General features: G+C 41.3%; 2 protein-coding genes and 1 long non-coding RNA gene across 6 annotated transcripts in view; 2 read left to right on the plus strand and 1 right to left on the minus strand.

The window, feature by feature from the left end:
* Positions 1-10925, plus strand: part of TBC1D2B (TBC1 domain family member 2B) — a 63615-nt gene extending 52690 nt beyond the window's left edge. For both annotated transcript variants that reach the window (XM_006269475.4, XM_059714770.1), the window contains 4 exons: positions 2472-2589; positions 2853-3038; positions 4793-4914; positions 7086-10925. In XM_006269475.4, the coding sequence (XP_006269537.2) occupies positions 2472-2589; positions 2853-3038; positions 4793-4914; positions 7086-7281 (622 nt within the window). In that variant the 3' untranslated portion in view covers positions 7282-10925. The remainder of the gene's footprint in view (positions 1-2471; positions 2590-2852; positions 3039-4792; positions 4915-7085) is intronic.
* On the minus strand, positions 1003-22308 carry LOC132243997 (uncharacterized). 3 transcript variants are annotated; one of them, XR_009455616.1, is made up of 3 exons: positions 21798-22308; positions 21028-21133; positions 1003-2063 (listed from the first exon to the last, which is right to left on the minus strand). It is a non-coding gene; the product is annotated as an uncharacterized LOC132243997 (long non-coding RNA). The 3 variants fall into 3 exon arrangements; XR_009455617.1 differs by lacking the exon at positions 1003-2063 and adding an exon at positions 17734-18491; XR_009455615.1 differs by lacking the exon at positions 1003-2063 and adding an exon at positions 18573-20828.
* Positions 22309-23176: 868 nt separating this feature from the next.
* Positions 23177-27973, plus strand: part of DAPK2 (death associated protein kinase 2) — a 66185-nt gene continuing 61388 nt past the window's right edge. The window contains exon 1 of the mRNA XM_059714910.1: positions 23177-23233. Coding sequence (XP_059570893.1) covers positions 23177-23233 — 57 coding nt within the window. The remainder of the gene's footprint in view (positions 23234-27973) is intronic.

Consider the following 27973-nt stretch of genomic DNA (forward strand, 5'->3'; position numbering starts at 1 on the left):
CAACCAGGCAGGGGGAGGCTGCAGCCAGCTAGGCCCTGCCCCATTGTGTGGGGCTTCAGCTCCTAGTTGCCTTCCACCCACTTGCCTGCCTAGCATGATAAGCAGTAACCTGTGGGCACGTGGTGCCTGGCATGCATCTCCAATGGCTCCCGCTGCTTCCGCATGCTACCTGCTGCCTGGAGCAGCACAGTAAGGGCAGGAGGAGGAGTTGCTGCTGGAAGTCGGGCCAGGGGGGTGGCAAGCCAAGCAGTACTTGGATGGCCACTGTGGTAGTAGTAACAGCCCTGCTGGGAAGCTGTGGGTGCTGGCTGGAGCCATGCCTTCCACAGACGTGGGGTAGGTGCAGGCTAGACCACGGCATGAGCTGCCCCAGGCAGGAATGGATGGGGTTCAGCCCCATGCAGAGCACCGCAGGGGCAGCCATGGGCCAGATGTGGGGGTGTGGATGGCAGACTGCACCTGCTCAATGCCTGGGGGAGCTCTGCATGTGTCCCCTGCCCCATCTCCATCCCTCTCCCCACCCCGGCCAGCTTCTGGGACCTAGTGCACAGGCAGCCTCCCCTTGCCGCACACATAAGCGCACATCCCCCACACACAATATAACAAGAGTAAAAGTTTATTTTTAGTTTTTATGCAATTGCTTCTATACGCTACTGAGAAAAAAAAATCAGGACAAAAATTTATTTTTTGAAATACAGTTAAAATGTGTTATACTAGATATTTGATTTTTAGTGTATGGCACTTTTTATCTATAACTTGTTAAAATTATATCTTCTAAAAGATTTTGTGTGTGCAGCTCTCAGTAGCTCACCAAAACTTGTTAAGTGGCCCCCCAGTCATAGGTGACACGTATGAAATAATTACCCACTCCCAGGCTAGAAAGTGGTCAGAAATAGGTGCAAGAAACAGTATGGCTGAACTGGAATTTTAAGAGAGCATGCAACCTAACAAATTTGATTTTTAAACACCTAAGGATGTCAGAATTCAACAGATTCATAAAACTTAAGCCAAGTGTAATATTTATTTTTTACAAAATAAAAGGAACCACAGTAAAGTCCAAGAAGCTCTCAAAGGTTTATATCAAAGCAGCTCTTCTCTCCTAAATGGAGTAAGGTAATCCATTATAGGGAGTTTAAAATAATTAAGAAAATTTTACTTGGGAAAACAAGAGTCAGCGGCTATTATTTGCATATAAAGAAATTCTTTGATTTTTTTTATTTTTTTTTTTATAGCTCCCCTTGCATGTGCAAAACAGGAAAACCAGATATGTGGCTAACTGATGCTATTTTGTATACAGGCAGTCCTTAGACTTATGACACAATTGGTTCCTGAAAACCGAGTCTTAAGTCAAAACGTTGTAACTCGGAACCAATTTTCTTATAAGAAACAATGTTATAAATGGGGGATTGGTTCCTGAATCAAGGCCTGATACCTACTTTCACTAAAAATACCCCAGAGTTTTGTACTTGATTAATTATAGATGCGTAATATAGCTACGTTAATGTATTTATATTGTAAATAGCAATCACATTGATTTGGAAGGACTTCTTTGAGGTGACTTTGCTGGACTTTTTGAAGGGCTCTTGGCTGGAGTCTTCTCAGGAGTCTCGGCTGCAGGTTTTTCTGGAGTCTTGTCTGCTTTCTTAAAGAAAGTGTCCAAGGAAGTTTGGGCAGATGTTCTCCATGGAGATGAGCGATGCAGCAAACTTGTTCACTGGCATGGCGTTGCATTGGATCAAGCATTGTAAAGTCGAAACTGATGTCATAAAGTTGAAACAATGTGTCAATTTATAAACGTTGTAAGTGTGAAACGTTGTAAGTCGAGGACTGCCTGTATACAAGAGCTGAGACGCAAGCCATGTTACTATCTTTAGTGAAGGAACTCTTACAATTTTAAGCTAACTGTTACTCTTCTGTAAGCCATGGATCTGTCATGCTAGTTGTTATGAGGCACTTCTTAAGAACATTTAATATATCTTGTAGTCGCATCTTGTAGCAGTTCTTTTGCAATCCATTGGTTTCTTAAGAGTGTAGCTGTTTCCTGATTCATTGGTTAGCCAAGACTATGAAAAGGAATACATGAAATGTAAGTATTACAGTTAATAAAGAATTTTTACTTGCTTTACACAACAAAAGGTAGTCAGCAGCCCAGAGGATTTTTCCCTCAGCTTCTGAAACCTGAATCCTACAAGCTGCTTTGTATGAGTTGGCCTGTGTACACACAGGTGCTCTGTTGACTTAATTGGAGCATATCTGCCACTAGAAAGCAATTTTCAGGGACTGACACCAAATTGCTGCTTGGAATGTTACATGACCTTGCCTAGCTATGGCAACATTTTATTTTAAATATAAGACGTCATGTAAGCTCACCAAATAGAAATTCAGAGGACGTAACCTTATCTGGGTGAATGGCACCTTCAAAGCTTTTACTATAATATGCTTTTTTTCAAAACTTTTGCATTTACTTTTAGATTGGTAGCAATCGCACTTCTGTACTTGGAACAGGAAGACGCTTTTTGGTGTCTGGTAACAATAGTGGAAGTTTTCATGCCTCGTGACTATTATACCAAAACTCTGCTAGGATCCCAGGTATGTGTTATACGTTGAAAAATGGAACTTAGATAGAATTGTGTACTAACTGTGGCTTTGAAAATAAAATGGGAGATGATTTCCTCCTGCACAAAGCGTAGGTTATGGTATTTGGTTGATGGGTAACTCTTAAGTGCCTAGTATGGTAGGCCTGATGGGCCTCTATGCTTTCATAATCTGCAATAAGTGATCTGCTTTGAATCATGTACAGAGCTCTGTAAGTCTTTAGCAGTAATAACAGCATGTCTGTCCTCTTTCTTTAGGTGGACCAGCGAGTGTTCAAGGATTTAATGAGTGAGAAACTGCCACGGTTGCATGCTCACTTTGAACAGTACAAAGTTGACTACACACTCATAACTTTTAACTGGTTTCTGGTGATATTTGTAGACAGTGTGGTTAGCGACATCCTCTTTAAAATATGGGACTCCTTCCTGTATGAGGGACCAAAGGTGAATTGCACAAGCTAAATATTTTTTTCAGTTGTCAGATCTTGTTATTGGGTACTGTGGTGTTGATATTACTCGTGGGGGTGTTACACCTTGCAAGTTTGTTAAAGAGCTGATCTGAACCCTGGATGGGCAGGGGTTAACTTATTAAAATATCCAGCAACTGCTTTCAGTCAAACTCTTTCTATTTTGCATCTAAATTTTGTCATTGAAATTTGCTACATAATTTTAATTATGAAGAAGAAAACTCAGGCATTTATTTCTCTTGTGTAAAAGCAGGAGAGGGAGAAATGAACCAATATGATGAGTGTTTTCTGCTTAGTAAAGGCCAAAAACGTTTATCATAGTTTCATTATAGTTTCATAGTTGGTAGGGTCGGAAGGGACCTGAACAGATCATCAAGTCCGACCCCTGCCGTGGCAGGAAAAAGTACTTGGGTTAAACGACCCCAGCAAGGTGTTCGTCAAACCTCCTCTTAAAGACCCCCAGGGTAGGAGCCAGCACCATTTCTCTTGGAAGTTGGTTCCAGATCCTAGCTGCCCTGACAGTGAAGTAGCACCTCCTGATGTCTAGTCTGAATCTACCCTCAGCCAGTTTGTGACCGTTATTAGTAGTCACTCCTGGTAGTGCTCGGGGGAACAGGGACTCCCCCAATGTCAGCTGGTCCCCTCTGACTAGTTTGTAACAGGTCACTAGATCCCCCCTCAGCCTTCTCTTGTGGAGGCTGAACAGGTTCAGGTCCCTTAGCCTCTCCTCGTAGGGCCTGCCCTGCTGCCCCCTTATCATGCGGGTGGCCCTCCTCTGAACCCTCTCCATGCTGTCCACATCCCTCCTGAAGTGTGGCACCCAGAACTGGATGCAGTACTCCAACTGCAGCCTGACCAGTGTCGCATAGACGGGGAGGATCACCTCCTTGGACCTGCTTGAGATGTATCTGGATGCATGACAAGGTGCAGTTGGCCTTCCTGACCGCATCCCCACACTGTCAGCCCATGTTCATTTTGGCATCAATAATGACTCCAAGATCCTTTTCTGCCTCTGCACTGACAAGAAGGGAGTTCCCCAGCCTGTAGGTATGCTGCTGGTTCTTCCTCCCCAGGTGCAGACCCTTGCACTTGTCAGGATCAGGGCTCATATTTTCCTTGTTGTTGTGTAGTGGCTTTTATTTTAGTGTTGGAACTCTGAAATAAAGATGGCAGGAAGCAGAGATACTAGAAAGTGCAAATCTTTGCTGTAAGTGATATTGAACTGCCTCTCTACAGCAAATATTTGTTTTTGCACAAGTGTTTAAACTGCATCTATAGATACTCATCAAGATTACCTAATCAGCTTCTCCCTCGGCCTTCTCTCAATTCAGTGTTCCTTTTACAGTTTATATCTCTTTTTAAAACAATTAGCTGAATCTCATGATGTCTCAATGCATATATGTAGAGTAGAAATGGATAAGCTTTCTGGATCCATTCCAGCATGAAGGAAGGATCCTTATGCCTTTTCTGTTTCCTGCCAAAAACTGATTTGAGCAAATATTAGCAAAAGTTGAAGAATTTACATGTCTCTTCTTTCTGCCACATCTTGCAAGAGTTCAGATAATCCATGAAGCAAGATACTGCTGTGCCAAGCAATGAAAAGCAGTGTTGCAGCTGTGTGGGTCAAACAGCGCACATTAATGTGAAAAAGAATGCTAATTAGTTTTATATGTGCATGTGACCGTGAATGTTGCATTCAATGTAACATTATATATTTTTTTTTACTATCAGGTAATTTTCCGTTTTGCCCTGGCACTTTTTAAGTATAAAGAGGAAGACATTTTAAAACTGCAAGATTCAATGTCCATATTCAAGTATCTTCGGTACTTCACTAGGACTATTCTTGATGCTAGGTAAGTATTTCCAAAATGTATTACAAGTCAATGCAGGTTCCAGATACTGATATAGCACTTAATTTTTTCTCCGTGCCTAATATGAATGGAGTTTTTAGTGGAAGATTTTGATGCTTGGTTTGGGGGGGTGGAGGGGAGGTCATCTTCTGAAGTTTACACAGAGTTGTAGAGAGGGCTTCATAAAAAATGTTGACTACACATTGAATTATTTGGTGATTTTTTTTTTGATTTTTTTTTTAATTTTAAAGTAGGATTACTTAAGCTCCTATGAACTTTTTAAATATATTGCTAGGGCATGTTTGCTGAAACAGATTAATCTAAGACTGTGGCATTCTAATTTTTTTTTTCATGCTTTTAAATTTGGGTCTGGTATTCTGACATTCCCGAAAAGTTCCAGCGAGGACAAATCTCAGTGTACAAAAGCTGATTACTATGCACTGAATTCTGTTTCTTTTTTAAAGCCCACTCTGCAACTAACCTTTAAAACTTGTAGAAGAGTGCCACCTTGTGTAATTTAGTGTACAGAACTTTGGTCAGAGTACAGTGGCAGTGTGTGGCAGTTTACAAGACACTTGACTAAAAACAGACATGATTTAATTATTTTAGCCTCTTTATTCCACCTTTTTATTCATAAAATTACTTGTAACCATATTTCATGATTTTATAAAATTAACAATGAAAGCACGTGCAGAGTAATCACTGTTACGGGGGGGGGGGGCGTATATGTATTTTGTCTTGCACAAAAGAAGGCATGTCTTCCTAATCGTAGTACAAAGAACAAGAACCTTATAGGATTCCTGAACTTTGAGCAGGCTGGAAGAATTGATATTTATTTCTTTCCACTAGAATATATTTCTGAGTTTTAAGCTATTAACTAGATGAATTTTTATTAACATGTGCCTGTGTGTGCCTTTGGAATAACAGACAGGATAACAAGTTGTGTACCTAATTGTTGTCTCAAACTGCTAAAAGTGTGCCCCAGGTGACACGCGAAGCTACTGCAGAGTGTTTTTAGACAGAAACTAGGGAATATTTTTTGTGTACCCCCAAGTCGTGTAAGAATACCGGTGTAGGAAAAGCTCAGCTTTTCAATAGGCAAAATGCATGCCCTCTTAAGAGAGAACCATCTAAAATATAATATAATTAATTATAATATAACGATTAGTATAATTATAATAGTATATATTTATAACTGGGGCCTGATTTAAATCGCAGGCCCAGCTTGCAGCACAGCAGCTCCTTTAATCTTGGAGTCCCGTTTCTCTCCGCCACCCCCTCCCAATGCTCCCCTCCTCCCTCTGCTGTCTGGTAGAGGTGCCCCACTGCTTGCTTCTGATAGCCAGGATGCAAATACCATGGTTTTAAATATGCTGTGATTTCTTTCTTTCTCTCTGTCTGTCTCTCTGTCCTGGATGGCAGCAAGAGGCAAAAACCTCCTGGCAACAGGAATAAGCAGTGAGTGACAGGGCTGACAGCCTGTCCACCAATTAATGGCAAGGGAGGCATATGGTGGGGGAGGGAGGGAGACTCCAAGATTCAAGGAGCCTCCACACCACAAGCTAAGGCCATGATTTAAACCAGGACCTAATTATAATATAGTATCTTTCAGTAAAGGCTGGGTTCATTCAATGAAGAGCTGGAAAACACTACAAGAGGGGAAATGGGATGTAATAAAGATCTATCATCACTGCTGCAGATCAGCAAAATAGAAGTTAAATAACTTAGGCAAAGGAGCTGTTTCGATACCGTCTTGGTCTCTTGCAATGTAGTTCGTTATTTATGGTCCCGGGGTCTCCCATTGCATTTTTTTGCAACCACTGATCTAGAAAGAATATTCAGGTGTAGTAAATGATGTACTCTGGTTATCCAAAGCTTGATTACATCTCCCTGTCACTGGACTGAGGTGCTTAACACCACAGTACAGTATAAAATTTGCAATGGGCTTTGCAGATTGACCCCTTAAATGCTGGCCATTCTTCATCTCACCTGCTCATATTGAAACTGGCAGCTCTTTAGTACTCTGTTGCAATTTCAGCACTTCATCCAAGACCCACCAAGAATGTGGGGGCAACACCAGAGTTGCATTTCACCTTCTGTACAAAGTACTTTACTGAATGCTATTTAAAGAACATGGATGTCAATGATTGTCTTGTAACTGTATGATCTTTCAGGAAACTGATCAGTATTGCTTTTGGGGATCTCAACCCTTTCCCACTGCGGCAGATCAGGAACCGGAGAACCTACCACTTGGAGAAAGTGCGTCTTGAACTAACCGAACTTGAAGCCATTCGTGAGGACTTCCTTCGTGAACGAGAGACCAATGTAGAAAAAAGGGACCTTATCAGTGATGATGAAGAAGACAACTGAAGAACTCGTGACTTATACTTTCTTGGAAGGGGTGGGGTGGGAAATCATGACCAAAGCTTATTGAGATTAATTTCAAATACGGTTCTTTTTTTTTATTAATTCTTTAAAATGGAATGTAAAATAGTGGCACTTGGAAATATGCAGGACAGATTTCCAAACTTCAGCACTTTCCTACAAAAAAATGTTTTTGTATCGGAGGCCAAACCGTTCTGTTTACAGTAGTGTTCATGCAAGTGTGTGTAGAGCACTTAGAATTAATATCTGTTTGTCAGTTAAACAGCTGAGCTGCCAGTTGTTGTGCTGATGAATCCCATCAGTGCCTGCATGTGAAGCAGTAGTAGAGAAGTCTTTACTCCTTAATTACTGAACATGGTTATACATTTTTATAGCACTCTGTATTACTTGGAATGATACCATTTTTCAGTTTCAGGAAGATACGTTTAAAAAAAAAAAGTCTGTCCTGTTGGGAATGAATTGACCATTCTTTATATCAGCTGAGAAGGTATGGAATGAAGCACAGTAAAAGCAGTTTTGCTTTTGCACTGCAGCATTGATGTGGCTAGCTAGACAGATTTTCTGTATATATACTTAAAATAGAAAACAAGTACCCTTTTATTTAAAGTTTTGGTGTATACTGTGATTACGATGCAAACCATAACACTTGTATTTATTTTGGACAGCTGTGTTTTTATATGATCACGTTCTCCTTAATACAAAGGGAAATGTCCACAAGTTCTGTTATTTAATATTTCTCCCCTGGCCTCCCTACTCCTCCGTCCACATCCTCTCAAGAAGCAGCAGCAGTTAAGAAGGATTAAGTTCATCAGAATCCAACAAATATATTGCAGATAATAGTTCATATCAGGGGTTTTTGTTTTGTTTGCTTGAAGTCCTCCTCTTCTCCCTGTCCAGGGTCTGAAATAAATGAAATCTGAATTTTCAAAAACCCCAGTCAAGTGATTTCGTTTCCATGAAGCTTTAGCTTTTTTGTGTAATGGTATAATTTAAGGCTCTTGAAGACTAAATGCAGGTAGGAATTGATTAAAGATTCCTTAATTTGTGCAAAAATCTAAAACATACCCCCAGAATAAGTGCTGGTGTGAAAGCTGCGCATGTAGCCCGTGAGCCAGCTCGGTGAAACAGCCAGTCATCCACCTAATGTTGTCTCTGGCATTAGGACCATGGAAAGCTTGCTGAGCCCACTATTGTTATTTCGCTTCTTGATGCACAATTAAATGAACAGTAACAGGACATAATGGATTTCTTTCATGCTTTCTTAACAAGATTGAATATAGGATCAAAAGCTCTTTTGCAAAAAGGTTTTTCATTTCTATGGCAATATACAGGGAGGATTGATGATTAAAAGTAGTCAGTAGTGTAAGCTTGCAGAATTCTTCCATCTCCACTATTTTATTTCACTGAGAAGTGGATAGAGTTTCTTTTATTCCAGAGCTACTTGTAGCAATAAACTTAAAATATAGTGGGGGGATATCTGCTGCTGCTTTAAAAATTTTTTAAAAATACAGTTAGTTTAACAGATCAGTTTCATAATTAGCTGACCTCTTCCAGATACCTAAAGAGAAGATACAACTTATATAATATGTCATTTCAAATAAGGAGCAAGTTCTTTATGCTGACTGGAGAAATCAGGAATGATGCTCTTCAGAAATATTGTGTTCACTTGTGTTCAAAACTTTCTTGCGTGTATAGTAAAATTCCCCAGTTATTCCTTCTCTTGTACTTGAATTTAGTAGGTAGCCTTTTCATACTATTGCATATACATGTTCCTTTTATACTCACAATTAGAATCACTATATAAATATACCTTTTTTTTTTTAATTTCTAATTATATGCTGGCTGTTCAGGGGAGCTGGTCTCTAAACAGATCTGTAATGTAAGGCTATTATTTTCTTTTCAAGTGTTAAACCCATCCATTCCTAAACTGGTTTTAAGCTGTTCTTTAGAATTGCTGCAGTTGAATTGGATAGTTCAGAAGTATGTAGATAGCCAGTTTTTACTAGTCTACCACTCCTGGAGACTGCTGTTTTGAGCCTTGATTACAGACCAGTTCTGTGATTTTTATTTTATTTTTTTCAAACTGATCACATTAAAGCCTTCAGGTTATGAAAAGAAAACTGTATGCTTTGGAAAGCTGCTCAGGAAGTTCTCCAGAGCTAACAGATATACTGAAGAGGGTATTGCTTACAATATCCTAGGTCCTTCTTGGGAAATAATGTTGCTGATTAAACTTAATTTTTTATTCCTGCACGTCATAAAACACTTTGTTTATTCCACAGTTTTTACATGTGAGTAACAACAAATAAGGTCCCTAACATAATCATAACTTGGAGTAAATTAATATAAGATAGTTACAGTAGTTAAAAGGTGTTGGTGACTTCCTGGAAGTCTAGTGTCTACATCTCACTTCTCATCATTACTGGTGCCTTGGACAGAAAGACAGACAAAAACCTAAATGAGCAAAAATGACGGCTTTTGTCACTGGCTCTCCCTACAGAATGAAAGTAAGGAGTAGCAGGAACCAACTTTAAGAGAAATATTGCTTTGTTTGTGTCTGCTTGTAACTATTCTGTGGGCAAATAGTGGGTTTCTGGTGCTTTTTTACTCTGGCATCTTTGAAGAGCACTAACTCACTTTATTTAAATAAACATGCAAGTTACACAGACTCAGTATTTGATCAGGCAAATCTAAACAGAAATACAGAATGACTTGGTGACTTTCAAAACTGGATTTTATAGACACAGAATGATAACATTTAGGGATAAACTGTCAAAGCAGTGCACAAAGATTTAAAACTGCACACCTTCCACTTATTGGAAATTGACCCATTAATGAAAATAGTAAGCACCAAATCTATGTTTTGTATGTTTAACATCCTGTTTAACACTTTCATGCATCTTCACTACAATGAACACTCTGGACTTTGTTAAAGAATTTCATGATTGTTACATACACACGCAAGACCTTTCTTATGCACAGCACCTCATATATGCCTTATGTAAACCAAACCACTAAGATAAGATCCTGAAAACTGTTCTTCCATCCTTATACCTGTATGCATGGTCCTGTTATTTTCTGGTATATTAGACTTAAATATGGTGCACTACACATCTACCTGTTAGTACTGCACGGTGTTCCTATTGTGCCTTTATATACAGTATTGGTAGTATTATCATCAAGTGTTATTGGAAAGTTCTTGAACAGTTATAGTAGTCAAGTAGTATTTGCATTTCCACTGCTCTTGTTCATGATGTATATTGTATTATTCCCTGATCCCTGTATGTACCCATGGGAATATATTTTAGCAACAAGAGTAGGATTTTGTGGTTTAAAACAGCTAGCAAAAGACAACAGCTGTTCATGAATTTGACATATTAAATCCTATCACAATCATGCTTATTTGTTCAATAAATCTGTTACTGAGAAATTAAAACTAGTCACTTTTCTACTGTGGAGCCAAGTACTGAAAATTTTAATAAATTGTCCCTTAAGTGCCATTTTGTAAATTACATTAGTGGTGCATGGTACACAAAGCCTATTTTAATCACAAAAGTTAACTGATATTGTTTTGCTAAAGATTCTTGTAAGATTGAAGCAAAAAATAAACCATTTATTACTTTGCATTATACCTTGGCATGGATTCTTGTTTAACTGAAATAACTGCAGGAGCTATCCAAACAGAAGTCTGGAAGTAGAATATGTTGACCCGCTAGCTCCTTTTAAAGATCAAATTTAGATATTAATAGAAAACAATTAAGTGGAGCTAGTCCAAGTACTGTCTACTCTGAAGTAAAGGGAAAGAGGTGGTGAAAGTCATGTTTAAAGGAATTCTTGCTAGTGACACTATTCCTGTGTGAAAGAAACAAAGTAAGTGACAGTTCATGTGCTATGAAGGTAGGTGAATGGTACCCATACACTTAACTAACTTTTATATTTGCTATCCTAGGCCCTTATTCAGTAAAGCACTTAAGTACATACTATATATAAACAACTTTTTAAAATGCCTTTCTGAATTACAGTGTCACAGAAATTTAGGGCTGGAAGGGACCTGGTGAGATCATCGGGTCCAGCCCCCCTGCTCTTTGCAAGGAAGACTGCTGGGGTCAAATAACCCCAGCAATGTGTGCGTCCAGTCTCCTTTTGAAGGTTATGAACCCTTGCTTGCAACCCAGGTTTCAAAGATATGCTTCTATGAAAACATAGTCATCTGGTAAATAGGATTCTTAAAACTAAAACTTGCAAAAGGTGTTATTTGAGCTAATAGGAGATAAATTTAAGGAAAAAATGTCAAGCAAGCCTACTCCTGATCTCTTCTTTCAGTGGAAAGAAGAAAAAAGTTAGAGGACCCTTTGTGGAAGCACCCTTTGATAGCATCATTCTTTTTCTCACTCACAACTTATGCTTAGTCAATATCCAGCGCTGTTAACTGTAGGCCACTTTTTTATAAATTGTGCCACAACTAATCAGTTGATATGTTATTCATTTCTGATTCTATGCATCTGACCATGTCTGCCAATAATGCCCCTAATGTACCCTTTTAAAAATATCATCCGTAAGCATAAGTTGATGATGGACCTTCCTATATGAGTCTTTGCTGATCAATTTATTAACTTTGAGTAACAGCACCACAGTTTTGCTGTGTATTTCTCACCTTAGCAACTAGAAACTTTGATTTTGGTCAGCAATGATGATGACATGCTAGCACAGCACTGAAGACATCACATATGCATATCACATATGCAGTGGAATGAGTTTAAGCAAAATTCATTTTCATATGTAGTCTTAATAGCATCACTCATTCAATGCTAATGAATTTTCATGCTCATATCTGACCATATATTTAGAGCTATAAGGCAGTGCTTCTCAAACTATCTGATGTGGCAAAATGGCAATTTTTTTTCCAGTGGGCCAGGGACCGGTGCCCGGTTGAGCCGGTGGCAGCAGCTGTGTGTAACAGCGCTACACAAATGCGCGATCAGCTGTTTCTTTCTCTTTCCTCACCTCGCATGATGTGACGTCACCTGGAATGTTGGAACATACAAACTGTGGCACTATTACATACCAATGTTATGCTTCTGAAAATATATTTCTTTCTTTCCTGGCAACTTGCTGCAGACCAGAGAATGTATTTCTTTCTTTCCTGGCAACTCAGTGCGGACCGGCAACCAGTGGCTTGTGGACCAGCACCAGTCCGCGGACCACCACTTTGAGAAGCACTGCTATAAAGCATTTATATACATACCTTTTAGTTCTTGGATGCGCCAGAGATCTGCTGCTTCGGAGCAGACTCAATCAAGTCTGCTCTGTGTAAGAGATGATGCACACCACACTGCACTGCTTGCAGTTGTGTAAGCAGCAAAATGCACCACAACCATTTTCTTCATGCTGACACACATTTTGTCGCTTATACAATTGCAAGCGTCACAGTGCCAGGTGCTTTTCAAAGCAACGCTTGCACGTGTAAAAATTCCCGTAGATTCAGTTTTAAGACAGCATAAGCATCTTCTGTCTCTGTTCAAACTTTAAGACTTTAGCTTCCTCTCAATTATATTTTGAAATGGAAGTTTAGTTATGCTTCCCTAATATCTTAAGGCTGCTAAGCATCTTAACCCAATCTAAAGTTTTACATTAATTTTATAAGCTTAAATATATTAGCTATCAAAATGTGTGGTGTGTGAAAGTGAGTTTGTTCACATTTCACTTCCCTCGCAAGATTTAGTTTAAAAAAAAAAAAAAAAAGCTATCTTTTCTGATTGAACGATCTGTTAATGAGTATATTTAGAATTTCTTTGTAACAGGGATTTTTTTTGTTCTCTCCCTTAAGTGTCCAAGCTTCCAAATAAAGTCTTTTTTCAGACAAAGACCACCCTTGAAAAACATGTAAAATATTCTTCTGTCTGCATTGACCTGTCTTACCTAGAAAAATGAAGCTGTTTTGTGTTCTTCATATTTAATGCAAGGTAAGTTATATTTTGGCACTGAAAAGTGCTATAGTGTTTGATGTCTCGGGGGTGGGGTGGAGGCATGTGGAAAAGTTCCTATAAGGAACGAAGATGTAAACCTGGTATTGAACCTGGAATATCAAGACTGCAAACAGGTATGTTGCATGAAAGCTACATATACCAGCTAGGTTAATTGTGATCATCATGGTCTTAACTGATTTGTGTCTCCAGTGAAATTTACAGAAGTATGTAAAGGTCAAATTTTTTTCCATAGAGATTTTTAGACCCTTAAGGACTTTCAAACTCCCTTGACAACCATAGCTTTCCAGGGTGCTTTCCTGCCTAACCACATTAAGGGCTTTTGAAAATATCTTCAAGTGCCCTTGAAAGCCTGGCCCTAATTTCCATTTTGGAAAACTATCCATGCATTTTGGGGTTTTTTTTTTCCATAAAGAAGGCAGACCTAAGTGCTTAACTTGCTTTTTGGAAGAGACTTAAATGATCCAGGTGCTAGACGTTATCATTATTACTGATGTTGTTCCCTTCATCAGTGTTTTGGGGCCAGATGTTTCATCTTGCATGGTCTCTCTATCACAGTGATATCTAATAGCTCACACCACTGTCCTCTAAACTGCCATGTTCTGACAAAGCAATGAAGTATGAGAACTAGTTCATTTCAAACTCTGCGATTGTGTAACAATACAATACAGGCCAAAGGATACAGAAAAGCAGCTAAGACCGAACATGACTGTGTGACACCTGAGGACCTCCTGTCCTGTATGCTAAAGATAGTTGTCCCAAAGAATCAGGAGTAACCAAATCTGTCATTCAAGTGCATCAAAATATGCAATGGTGATGTCCTGACGAACATTTGGGTGTTATTTGGCTCATGCAGCATAGGTTGCCTTGACCCTGAAAGCCTTAGCAGAGAACGAAGGACACTCCCACTTCCTCTTTGGAATGACTAAGAGCAAGACGCCTGCTGCTAGTGAAATTACACCAATAACATGGGTGTAACTGAAAGAGGTATTGATTGAACCTTTTGGTTTAAGGGGCCAGTCTCCCAATGATGAAGTGTTAATGTTGCATCAGGTAGGATGGGTATAGAAGAATAGCTTGGCACCTGTCACAGCAAAGTAGTGCCAGAAGCAGAGCATGGGTAGGAGGGGGAGGGACACAATAAACAGCAAATATGTAGTATGTGGGGGTTTTTTTTAAATCACTAATCCTGTTGGAGAGTAAATTATCTTAAACAGAAGAATTTAAGAACAGCTAGGATTGAGCCTAGCAAGCAGTTTAGAGTGACTTTTGAGAGAGATGCCTGTCAAGTAGGCTCATCTCCCTGGCTTTGATTAACTGGGAAAGCGGCTGGAGGGATCCTCATTTCTGTCTGGGCAAGTCATCTCTACAGAGGAAACTTATGGGATTGGTACTCTGGGGGACTGACACTGCTGTTTTGAAGCCCTTATTTATTTAGACGAACAAGATCCTCATGTCATAAACATGTCTTGGCACAGGTTGTATGATTTTCGTCAGTATTTGAATGTATATGACAGCTACCTATATCTTTTCATATGAGTTATGTACAAACTAGTTTAAAGTATTTTACATATTTTTGCATGAACGTTTTAGGTAAGCCCCAGTTAAAAGGTAGCAAGGCTGCTTTGTATCTTCAGAACAGTCCTAAGCAGACACAGGATGTGGTTCTCAGCCTGAGTTAACCAGAGGCTTTTGTGAAGGCTTCTGGGGTGCTTGTTACACCTTCACAGCTTACCAGTAGTTCACACCTGGTGTGGGACTTAGAGAAATACTGAATAGTTCTGAAACTTTGGCTACTTGACCTTGCTGGGAACAGTTACAGCGATGTCATATGCTTTAAAAATTTCCCACCCATAGGGTTGTGGAGGTTATAAAACTAGTCCTCGATGAAAACAAAGAAAAACCCAAAACATATCTGTAACATTAATTGTAACGAGGTCTCCGGCACCAGAAGTCTGTATTTTACTCAGATAATGCAAAGGAAGGGTGTAATGAACCTTAAATATTTTTTTCCCTGGAAGCAAGAAGGCTAAAGGTTCAAGGAAATTAAAAGGCAAGCTTCTAAAATAGTATTTCATCATAGAAAGGAGCCATGATTCTGTAAAATGTATCCCCAAAGATTTACAGGCCTGTCTGGTACCACCAAAGGGTAAGGTTGCTTGCCGCTTTATGTTAAAAGACCCACAATTTCAGCTGCTCATCAGTTTATCAAATGCTAACAATTTGGGAGGAAATTATCAGTTATCTTAGCTTCAAGTCTGCCTCAAAGATTTTTTGGAAAATTGCAGCTAAAATGGCTTAGTTGCTGAAAATGAGGCTAGGAAAAATATACATTTATTTGTCTATGTAAAAATATTCTGGTGCCTCTTTTGGCATGGGATTTAGCAAAATCCTTGCCCCTCGCATGTATCTAGAACCATCAAAATTATGTCACTTCCAACACTATTTTTATTTTTTTTGGAATAACTCAACTGCCCCTCTGTTTTGTCAATGCCTTTTGCTGTGATGTACCTTTTTTGCTGTTCCTGTGAAAATCTGTCCAAATTTTGGCCATGTTTAAGGGAAAAATGGCTATTTTCACATGTTCACTATTTTCACATGTTGACTTCCAAGAGCTTTGCAGCTTAGTTACCTGAAGATTTTGTCCTCACTAAGCATGCTCCAACCTAGGGCTAATGGGTGCTGAGCAGGATATTCCCTCCAACTGCAGTTTCCTTCTAGGTGAACTATGCTGGATGTGAGTGGACACCAGAACTGAAAGGAAGAAGTCTCTCTCTTGTGCTTTCAGGTCTCACGCTGATATGCAGGCAGTGTGGAGAAAAAAAAAAGGAAGAGAAGCATTGGGGTAACAGGAGGTTAGGGAGGAAGAAAAGAGACTGATTGTATGAGGAGCTTGTAGGGATAAATTGGGACTGACTGGCAAGGAGATAGAGAATAGGAGTGGCAGGAACACACTGGGACTTGGATAGAAGATGCAGGGGGTGAGTAGGCCCCAGGGTAAGAAGATGGGTATTGGGATAAGAAATCTGAGGAATGAAGACTAGGAGTAGATTGGTGTGGAGAACAGGACAGGGTTGAGAAGTTTAGGATGAGGAAGAGAGAGGACTAGGGTAGGGACAGGTTTAGGGAAAAGGATAGAAGCTTAGATCAGTAGCTCTCAACCTTGTTAGACTCAAGGCATCCCTTGCCAGCTCTTAGTTTTCAATCATTTTTTACTACAGAAAAATACTAGAGCAATTCTTCTGTTGCACAATACTCAGACCCCAACAGGTCTCGGAATACTTTTGACACTATGGATTCCTATGTGAAATCTCTGGATTTGTCTTGTGAATTATGTATGAGTATTTGCATATCAAACAGCACTAATATTGTGCAACACCCTTTAAAGGATCCCATGGCACCCTGGTTGATAATCACTGACTTAAAAGAAACTATAAGAAGGATTTGCTCTTATTAGATGCTCCCAGCTTTGAATGGAGTCCAACACTGAGTCTCATTGTTTCTCCCCTATCAGAGAATATCTGCAAACTTTCTAACAACGTGACTTATCCCCCATCTAATGGGCTTATCCCCCATCTAATGTGGGATACCATAAGGGTGGTAATCCATTACTGCTGCTGGTTATTCCATTATCTTAAGTGCCAGAGTTTTCTATGATGGACGGTTCCAACCTGGCTGCTGATTTGTGTAGTTCTCCGTCTGATGCTACATGAAGGAATTTTTCCTTTTTTCTTTTTTCCTTTTTTTTTTTTTTTTTCCCCCCAAAAACTATGGGAGATGCCAGAATTAAAGTTGCTTTTTCCTTCGTCCCCTGCTTCAGTCGCTGTTCTAGGAATAAACCAGGGTTAAGTAGTGAAAGAGGCTGTTGTCTATAGAATTATGTCATTATTTTTTGCAGAAGTTGGAAGATGCCTCTTCAGTGTATCAGTGAATCACAGGGAAGGAAAGGAGGGTCTCCTGGTTAAGACATTTGAAAACAACTCTGGAGACCTGACACAGTTCTTTGTGTTGCTGCGCAAATCCTGCAACCCACACTTTGACAGATTGTTACTACTTGTGTATAAGTTTTTATTTGTACCTTTAGTGAATATTTTTGAGATTTATGTCTGTACCTCTAAAATGCAGGCTATGATACCCCCTCATTTTTACAGGAGTGCTGTGAAAATCAAATGGTTAATATTTGTGAAGCACTCATTCTCTAGAGCAGTAGTTCTCATGCTTTTTGGACTCGAGGCACCCCTCATTGGACTGAGTAGACAGTGGCACCCAATTTCAAAAACCTAATTTATATATTACAACACTTAACTCCTTGCAGAAAGGCCAAGCTGTGAGGTGGGGGATTGGCCAGGCAGGGGCAAGCCTGCACCTGTATTTACCTGCTTACCTCCTCTCAACTCATGGCACCCTTCAAATAATCTGGAGACACTCCAGGGTGTGTCATCACCCTTATTGAAAATTACTGCTTTAGCAAAGGAGCTCTGTGGAAGAAACCCACAAGGGTTTCCTCTGCCTTCAGAGAAGGTTTTGAATGGTGTATGGTAAATTGAGTGTAGTGAACAGTGAGGTAAAACAAAACTTTGAGTAGCTATGTTCTAAATTAGCATCTTCTGCTCTGAAATGAATGAGACCAATGTTTTGTGGGGAAAAAAACAGCATGTGTTAATGTAGTTAAGTAGGAATGAAGAAAATTGCACTGGCAACCTTTATTCTGGCATTTCCTAACTTTTTTGAATGCTTGATTTTGATTATTGTCTGTTTAAAAAGATTTGTATGCATGTAATATAAACATCTCCAGTATAATCTGCTTTTATAACAATTCAAATAACAATGGGGAAGTGACATTCAAAGCAATGTTCTTAAGCAGTGCAAGTGACATTGCATATAAGTTCAGGTGGTATTTTCTTGGTAAGTCTTTTATCAAGCCTGAGTTCTCCTTCAGGAATGTAGCTCATACGCTTCTGTTACTTCCTGGATGACGTGATACGGAACCTGTCTCACTAGAGTGTGCCCAGCAGACAGGCTACAGCGCTAGTCTCTACAGTTCACTGACTTACAGTGGTTCTCAGTATCAGTAACGGGCCACTTGCTTTGAGATCCATTTAACATCCGTTCTCTTATCTGTTCTAATTGTCTTGGATTCATGTGACTTCTCAGGCAATCAAAGCAAAATCATCTACAGCTAAACCTTTTTTCACAGGACCTGCAACTGTCCTGAAAGACAAGACATTTGTGGTAATCACTCTGCATTGTGCGGACTTGTATATGAGCATAAAGTTACTAATGCCAGTGTAATTACTTTGAGATTCTTTAATGAATTGTTACATATAATAGCTGGACAATGTTTATTGTTTATGTAGGATGCATGTTTTATTTTACAAGCCCAGAGGACAGCAGAGTGTTCATAGGACCATTTTAGTAGGGTACCATAAATCTGGAATTAACGGGAATACAAAGCTCTAGTTTCATAGTGGTGTTCTTGATGGAGATTGATTCAATGAACTACCCAGCCATAACCCTTTCGCAGTGGTCAAAGTAGACTGAAATCGGAGAAAGGACTTTTGATATGGAAAGAAGAGCCAAGGAAGAAGCGAAGGTGTGGAGCTATACATACCAAAGCCCTAGAAAGGACTCTTTCCTCCTTGCACCCTTTACTTTAACTTTTGGGGAAGCAGGAGGAGGTTTGTTCTCTTGCTTTGGATATGATTATAGATGTTACAGTGGAAAAGCTTGCAATAAAGGACAGAGGCCCTATCTAGACCAGGTGTCAGAAGGTGAAGTAATAGAACCTGAGAGGGGTTAATTAGGTAGAAGTCAGGACAAGGTGGCACCTTTGAAATCTGACTTGTTCAGAGAGGCATGCGCTTTTGTAGGCTACAGACTAGTACCTCTGCTCTCTGCAAGTCCTTTTATAGCCTACTTTGTCAGATGCTATAAACAGACTTGCAGAGAACAGGAATACTAGGCCATAGTCTATGAAAGCTCATGTCTCTGAACTAGTTGATAAGATGCTACCTTATCCTGCCTTTGTTATTCAGTTGGTAGAGCACTCAACCATATTTGAAAAGCACTTGCAAGTTTGTGTGTTGAAATAAGGAATGTTTTTTTTCTCGCCTTCCCCCTGGACAGAACCAAATAAAAAAAGGGTGAATTTTCCTTGAGGGTTTTTGCCATGATGAGTGTATTATCTGTATTGAGAGTGAGGAATCTTGCTTTTAAAGAGAACTGGGTTCTTCCATTGACCTCTTGGAGCCTTTAGACTTCCACCCATTTCCTCCACTTCATTTTTCCCTGTTCAGCATCATGTAATACAGATACTTTCCTTTGGACTGGGAGAACGTGGTGAAACTTGTTCAGAGTCCAAGTGCACCACTCCCTAGACAACTAGAAAGGGGTCAAAATTGAGTTCTGCTGACTTGGCTTCAGTTTCTAGTCCAATTCTTTTTTTCTCTCCAAGTACTTTGCACTGCAGCAAACAGCAGCACTGGCACAAATCCATAACATGTGGCAGAGCAAAATAATTCTGAATTCATTATAGCTGGAAATCCTTGGAGGGGAATTAAGTACCTAAAGAGAGAGAAGCCATTATGCAAGTTTTAGCTGCAGTAGGGTGTTTTTTCGGGGGGAAGGCGGAGCGGGCTTTAACGGAGAAAAGGTACCTGCACACTTGGAAAGGGCATTTATATGCAGTTCCCCATAACTTGTTAATTAGAAGTTATTAATGTGTACTGTTAATGTCTTAAAGGGTTGGATGCTAACCTACAAGGGAAGGATTTCAGCAGACAAACAGTATTAGTACTTAGCACTGTAATTGTCTGCCAAAAAGAAAAGGAAAAACCTGGTTGTCCAGAGTTAAAAGGGTCTATTTAATGCAATAGAAAGTATGCAAAAAATATTCTTAAACCCCATATATCCACCAGGGAGAGCTCTAAAAACAATGGCAAAAACATCTCCCTGCAATAGTTTCTCTCATGGCATTTTGAACTAGGAGCCCATGTCAAACCAGGAAGATCCAAAGGGGCATTTGTATTGAATTCAACATCAATATGTAGTTTCTTAAAACAGTTAAGAATCTCCAAGCTTGTACAAAATCAGGTTTTAAAATGTGTGGATTAATAACGTTTCAATAAATTCTAGTAAAAATGAAATGGCCCCCTCGTGAACAATGTGTTGTCAGGGCCCTAGTCTTTCTCTCCCTCTTCAGGAAGAATGTACCCTGAACCAGTTAAAATAGGTCTGTTCTCTACAAAGTGAAATATTTCCCAAACATCTCAATCTCTTTCATGTTTTGTAAAAGCAGGTTGTGCTTTTGTATCACAGCCATGAAAGTATAGTACTGGTGCCAATATGAACATCCTGATGTGATTATTTGTCCTGAAGGCTAGCTACCCAAAAAAAGGCTTTTTTAATCTCATGGCATTGGCTGAGGTCCTTTTCAGCTCTTACTGAACCGTTGTGCTCTCATAAGGGTGAACATTTGCCCATGTCCTTAGTCAGATGTTCCACGATCCTTTTTGCAGTGCAGCTGGAGTTCACATCTAAGCTGCATACCTAAATAAATAGTAGAGGGTGAAGCTTATTTTTTGAGGCAGCCCTATTGTATTTTTGGCACAAATTAATAAATTGAATTACATTGATTGCCAGCCTGATTATGTTTGAAATATGGAGCAGAAAATGTGTCCTCTCTCTATCTGAAAAGGAACAGTAAGTTTCAAATAAGGAACAGCTGTTAAGGTGTCCAAGAAGTTACCTGTGGACTACATAGCTGCTGCCCTCCAACCTAGAAGTGGCTGTAGTTCTGATGCTGCATGGATTAGGGCAGGGATGGGCAAAATTCTATCTGGCCCACGGGTCACCTAAAAAAATTAGAAAATTAATATTAATCTGCCCCTGGCTGCCTGGCAAGCCATCGAGGGCTGCATGACAAAACTCAGTAAGTGGCTGTCTGCCCAAAATAACTGCCTGCACCTGGATTAGGGTCTCAGTCCAGCAATCTGAGCTGCTTGAGTGGACCTCTGGATTTGCATTCACTCGCCTGGACCTTGTTGTAAGTGCCAAGAATCCACCTCTGGGTTACAAGGACAGGAGTTTTTAAAAGTGCTTGGTCAAGAGACTAGGCCTCTTAAAAAGATTCCCTGATTTTCAGTTGACTTTCTCTGTAATTTTGGGCCACCTACCCACTCTGTGCCTCAGTTCATAGAGTCATAGACTGTCAGGGGCTGGAAGGGAGCTCGCAGATCATCAGGTCCAGCCCCCCCCCCCCAAGGCAGGAAGACAGCCGGAGTCAGGTGACCCCAGCGAGGTGACTGTCCAGTCTCCTATTGAAAACCTCCAGGGTAGGTGACTGCACCGCCTCCGGAGGGCGCTTCTTCCACAGACCGCGCCCTGCCCTGGCTCGCGGGAGCAGAGGCAGTGAAGGGACGGACACGCGGGTAAGTACGTGTGAGCTAAGTAAGACTAGGTGAAGATTTAACCGTAGACCTTAATTCTTGGACATCTCTGAACACTCGTTTGGCCCACCTGAGGCACAAAACTTTTCTGTTGCCAGAGAAGTTCATCTGGGGAGAGCAGGAGGGTGCAGCTGGCGGCCAGCCCCGCCTCAAGTGCCAGGGGCTCCGGTGCTTCCATCCCAGCCTCGGCTCCTGCCGCCTTTCCTCTCGCAGCCGAGCCACCACCACCTCCAGCTCCTTCCTTTTCAAGTTTCTGACAGGGGTGCAGGGGACAGCTTGGCACCCTGAACCCTGCGGCCTCCACCACACGGACCAAACCGGGGGGGAAGGGAAACCACCTTGATCGCCTGTAAAATCTCACGGCTCTGGAGCCCATCGTCTGTCCTGTGATCAAAGCGCTTGTTCATCACCCTGAAGCGTCGGCTCGCCGGGGGCGCTCGTCCGCCCGGGCAGGAAAGTAGCGCCGCCGCCGCCGCCGCTTCCCCGCGCCCAGCCGGGGGGAGGGGGGTCACCCGCGGCCCCTCCATCCCCCGCGCCGGGGCGGGGCCGGGGGCTGCGGCAAGCGGCCGCTCGCGGTGGGGGGGGCACGGCTCTGCCCGCCCCGCCCCGCCCCGCCCCGCCCAGCCCGCAGCCGGCAGGTCGGAGCCGCGCAGTAGCCGGGCCCCGCCGCGCGTCCCGCCGGTGAGTAGAGCCCGTTCCGCTCCGCGCCGCCCCGCCCCGCCCCGCCCCGCCCCGGCTCTGCTCGCTCGCCCGCCCGAGTCGCTCCGACCTTCTCCCCCGCGCCGGGGGCGGCGGGGCCGTGGCGGGCGCCGAGAGGAGCGGGCGGGAGTCCGCAGCGGGAAGCCTGGGGGCCTCCCTGCATCCTTGGCTCCGGAGGAATCGCGCTCTGATTTCTTTTTTCCCGGTCAGAAAGGGGGCAAAAGCAAAAAGCCGGCACTTTCCAGAGGGGCCTCCGGTCTGTGCCGGGGCCTGCAGTCCAAAAAGGCTGAGAGCCCCCGGCCTGGTGGTCCGGGGCAGGCTTGCGTGGCTGCTATTCGGACACCGTGGCGGGATGAGCCAGTTCTTCCATTCAGTTCCTAGTTTGCTGTGGGTGGGAGTTAAGGGTGACAAACTGGGCTGTCTTATGGCCGTCAAAAGTGGGGAAGGCAGAACATGCCTGTGCTGAGTGTCTCCTAGGTGTCCCCGTCCCACCTTGTTACAGAGTGATCCCAGGTATATTAAAATGAGCATCTAGCGGACTTATCCAGTGCCGTGTTCCCAAACCACTGCCAGCCCCCTGGGAGCGCAACCCCACGCGTGCTCTGTGGGACTTGAGCTTTGCTTGTCCATAACTAGAAGGATTGCGAGTGGATCTGTTCTTCCCATGCCAACAGGGGCAGGTTAACGTAGGTTTCTCAGTGTCTGGACGAGCTGGGATGGTGAATGTCAAACAGAACGTGAAGGTGCCGCATGGCGCTGGGCTCAGCGTACCGAGCTGGGCAGTTGATAGGGACTGAAAACGGCGGAGTAAGCTTAGCCCTTCTGGGAGTGTGATGGCCGTTGTCATGACTGACAGCTGGGGCTGAACCAGCGACCTGTACCAGAAGCACTAGCTTCTAAAGAGCCAACACGCTCTAGCTCGGGCTGTAGCAAACTCATTCCTTGTAGACCTGTCACAGAGTTCAACCTGTAACATAAAATAAACAGCAGAAATCCCAAGGCAGCCTGATGCTCTTTTAGAGGCTTAAATGTTGGTGACTCCATCTGTGCAGCTCCTACTAGTCAGATCACGCTCGACTTTGAGATAGTAAACCAATACACCAAACCTTGTGGTGTTTATAATTTGAAACTGTAGTTGTTTCTCAGCCTTTTGGGCTTGGGATCTAGTGAAAGGTATGAAAGCAGCTTATCTGTGGGCTTTCCCATATTGTGTGTCTGAGGCATTTAAACCTTGTTCATCACTGTGGCATTCAAACACCCTAGGATCAGTTACAGTAGCAAGCCAGGCAATTAGCTTGTTTCCGTTGATCCATAATTAGCAGCAGAGAGAACCTAGCTGATAGTTATTCACCCTAGAAGTGGAAAGGATTAGAAATGCAAACTGGTCATCCACCAAGATAATGATCATAGAGTAAATAAGAGGAGGGCCTAAGGGGATCTCTGGAGAGCTGGTGGCAAAGGTGCTGATTTTAAAACAAGACCTTGGTGAAATTTGTGGCTAAAAGGAATTGTTAGTCTGTTTGGTGTATTTTATGCCACTCAAAGATGTCAGGACAATAACAACTGTTGGGACAATTTTCATGAGGAAAACAGAGGTTTGGCGGTTTGGTGAAAACCAAAACTTTTTTTAGCTAAATATGTTGATGTTTATGACTTGCAAACTTAGAAAGCATTTAAAGTGGCTAAAACATGACTTTCCATAGTGTTACCTTGCTGTAATTAAATAGCAGGATAAGAGGAACATTTTCTTAAGTTTTGGTACCTCTTCACTTTTTTCTAGGGGAGGGAACAGGAGAAAAGGAGAAAAAAATAAATGGGACTGTTGGAGACAAAAAAGGGAAAACACCTGAAAATTTTAAAGTCTATTTTAATTTAAAATCAAAATAAATGCATTTAAAATTGCTATTACTTGCTAGGCATTTTTCTGTGAAAAATGTATGGGGCAAAGAGCCCATTATTAGCCAACTGTAATAGATTTCTTTTCACTTTTCTATAAATATTATTTTGAAATATAAAATCATAACTTCTAGTCTGAGTTGCTAGGTTCAGAGAGAGATCTCATGACACGTGAACTTGAGAGAGTGAATTTGTTGATCTATTACCTAAGTTACTTAAAACTGGTTGGGCAAATAATTGGAAAAGATACCTTCAGGGAAAATCTTCAAAAGCTGGGGACAAGCCAAATTAATTAATAAGCATTTTCCTCTGTAATTTCTGTAATCCTAATATAATTTAATGATATATGGGCTTTTATTATTAATTTATTCTCTGAGGGTTAGTCATGATTTGTCAGATATGCAAATAATTGTGTGATTACTGGCAGACACCTTGTCTCCATTGTACGTGCAGCATTATACAGGTATAGTCTCCCAGATTAACCCTCTTATTCCACTACAGGAGTGGCTTTTTGTTTTAGTTTAAACCCTTTACTGAACAGCATAAATTGAACTGAAAAATGGCTCAAACTAATATAACAGGACAGCAGAACCTTGACATATTAATTAGGTTGCTAACCTCCAGTGAAGCTGAGTGTTTGTGAAGTATCTAGGAGTACACAGAGACATCACAAACAACTATGGGGACTGCTGCAGTGGTCCAAGCTGTGCCCTTTTGGTGTAAAAGCTTCAGCAAAGAGCAGAGCATACGTTGCAGGTTGCAAAACACTCAGATACGATCTAAGTTCTATGCTGCCTCGTACAATCTCACTTTCAATCATTTTTAAAAAATTACAAAATGTAAGCATGACCTAACCTGTGGCATACCAGAACTTGTGAACATAAAATAAAAAGGCAGGACTTTTTTAGTGGTGACACCAGAGGTCCAGGAGTCGGGACTCCTGTGTTCTATTTCTGTCTTTGCCATGGAGTTGTTGTGTAGCCACAAGCAAAAAAAAATAAAAATTCTCTGCATCAGGTTCCCCATCTCTAATATGGAAATAATAGTACTTTCCTGCATCATAGGGGCCTTCAGCAGTATTGTTTATAAAATGGTTTGAATTACTGGGGTGCAGGGCAGTATGACCCTATAGAGGATTATTATGAAATACTAATGAGATTTGTACTGACTAAAGACAAGTCTGCATACTCATTTTAAAAAGAATACCTGGTATTACTCTTAAATCATATCTTTTGACCAACTCCTAGGACACAGTCCTGGTCGCTTATGAAAATGAATCTGAAAAGAAAAAAAAAAAGCCTGTATGTGCTGAGTCTAATAGAATGTGTAGAAAAATGTACTAACTTACTTCCTCTTCAAAGGTCACTGCTGCATGCTATATGCAGTGGATGAAACTGAGTAACTTCATTTTATCTCTCAGTAAAATTCTTTCAGACCAAAAAACAGCCCTGATCCAAAGCCCACAGAAGACAACAGAGTCCCATTAACTTCTAAATAAGCTTTGCATTAGACCTATAACAACCAACTTTGGGTTTACAAAATCTATTGCAGTTTCTCAAATGTTTCATAGATGTCCAGAACCAGAAGTAGCCTACACCACTTCCAGTTCTACTTGGTGTAACTGTCTTGTGCTGCTGCAAGCAGACTAATTGACTCTACTGAGAGGAAGAGTTGGTTAGCCAAAGTGCAGTGCTGCACAGATACAGCTGTACTGCTTCCAGTTCAAGAGGTTGCTGTAGAAATGTTCTGGGGGACAGGAAGGCAGCAGCTGACTCAGCTGCTGTTTTTCTTAGTTTGGGGTAATAGTTTCATTATAGGGGCTTGTTGGGGATGAGGGAGGCAGCCCCAAATTCATGGCTGTCCCAGAAAATTTGGGACAGTTAATTACTTTGATTAGACCCAATATGAATAAAGTGATCAGCTGGGATTCTGGTTTCCCCTGATTAAAAAAAAATAAAAATCGCAAATTCTCTAATTAAAAATAAAAATTAAAAAAAATTGCAAATTCTCAATTAGACCCTCCCAAGTCCATGGTTAAAATGAAAGGCGCCTCACAAAGCCCTCCCTGGCCCTGCTCATGGCCCTCACTCTCCCCCATAACCCTCCAGCCCTACTCTTGCCCCTCACTGACTCCCAACTTCTCCTGGACTTGCTGGTGCCCCTTGCCCCCCACCCATGGGTCCTGCTCCCCCAGCCCTGCCAGAGGGGGGCCCCAGCTGCCAAGATGATTGGGGCCATGGACCCAGATCCACAGCCCCCTAGCAGGAAGTGGCGGCTGCTTCAATCATTGCAGAACTGCAAAATCCCCTGGCTTCTCCAGTAAAATGAGAAATCCACGTTTGCCTCTGGTAAAAGGTAAAATCCGCGGTTTACTCCGTTTTTCCGTGGGAATGGAAAATCCAGATCCCTGGTGATCAGAGTCTAACACACAAATAGAAAATTACGTTGATCGTAGTTGCTTTTCCTACGTACTGTGTGTGTGACTTGTGCTTAAATCAACAAAATCTGAATGACCACCTCTGATTCAACTGACTCATTTTCTCTGATTTGACCCAAGGAAATCACCATCTAATTAAACTCCAAATTTAAGTCTCTTATTCTTTCTTTAATTTAATTTTGTTCAAAAGCTGTAAATGCATCAGAAAAATGGCATAATCGAGTTCCTTGAATATGGAAGAAGTTTTCACATTTTCCTAGAATTACTGTGTAGTGTCTGGAAATAATTGTTTATAAGCCACAGCTACCACTCAGGAATGGAAGTTTTCATTCCAAAGGAATTTAATAGCTTGAAGGCTGTGTTCACCTCCCTCCTGTCTCCCTCCCCCCAACCTCTGTATCTTTTAATGAGAGGTGACATAGTCGATCGAGTTGATGATTTGTTTTACTCTGATGCTCTAGTTACTGCTGGATGAGAGTCTGAAAGAAATCCCAGTACCTGCAGAAATAACGGGGAGAAGGTTGTACAGAATAATCTGTAATGACAGAACAGGGAATGACAACATATTAGCAATTGGCCTTGAGGCTGTAAACTGCCCCTGCTACCTGTTGCATATATTATTCAAGTAATTGGTAAATCATGCAATAAATTTAGACTGGCCACACATGCAAAGTAGGGCTGGCCACAAAGTAATTATCATACAATAAACTGTTTAATCATGCAATAAATTTAGACCAGGTGCACTTACCAAATAATTATCACATGATAAAAATGACTATCCAGCTATAAAAAGACCCAATCAGCTATAAAGTTAGTGCTGGAAAATGTATAACAAGTCTACTGCTGGTTTCTATCCAGCTTTATTTTGAATGTGTAATAGGACCCTTTGAGACAATTTATATTGTGTCTTGCAGAATAGAACTCTGGTCCTGATGGGAGCACTGAGATAATACTACAACATAAATTGTACAAATGGTGATATAAATATGGGAAAGTTTGTGCGTTTGACCTTTTGGAAGAAGGATGTGCTTTAAAAATCAGTGGGGAAGCTAGTTTTTTTTAGTCATTTCAGAAAAACACTGAATGGACTCTAGAAGCAAATGTGTTCTTTCGGGACATGCAGCTTTATCTGTGGTTAGAACTATGGTATTTTCAAAACCCTCCACAACCCTGGAGGAGATGAGTAAGCTCATCTAACAAATGCAACTTGACTG

This window comes from Alligator mississippiensis, chromosome 11 (assembly GCF_030867095.1).
Source record: "Alligator mississippiensis isolate rAllMis1 chromosome 11, rAllMis1, whole genome shotgun sequence".
In the NCBI taxonomy this organism is placed as follows: Eukaryota; Metazoa; Chordata; order Crocodylia; family Alligatoridae; genus Alligator; species Alligator mississippiensis.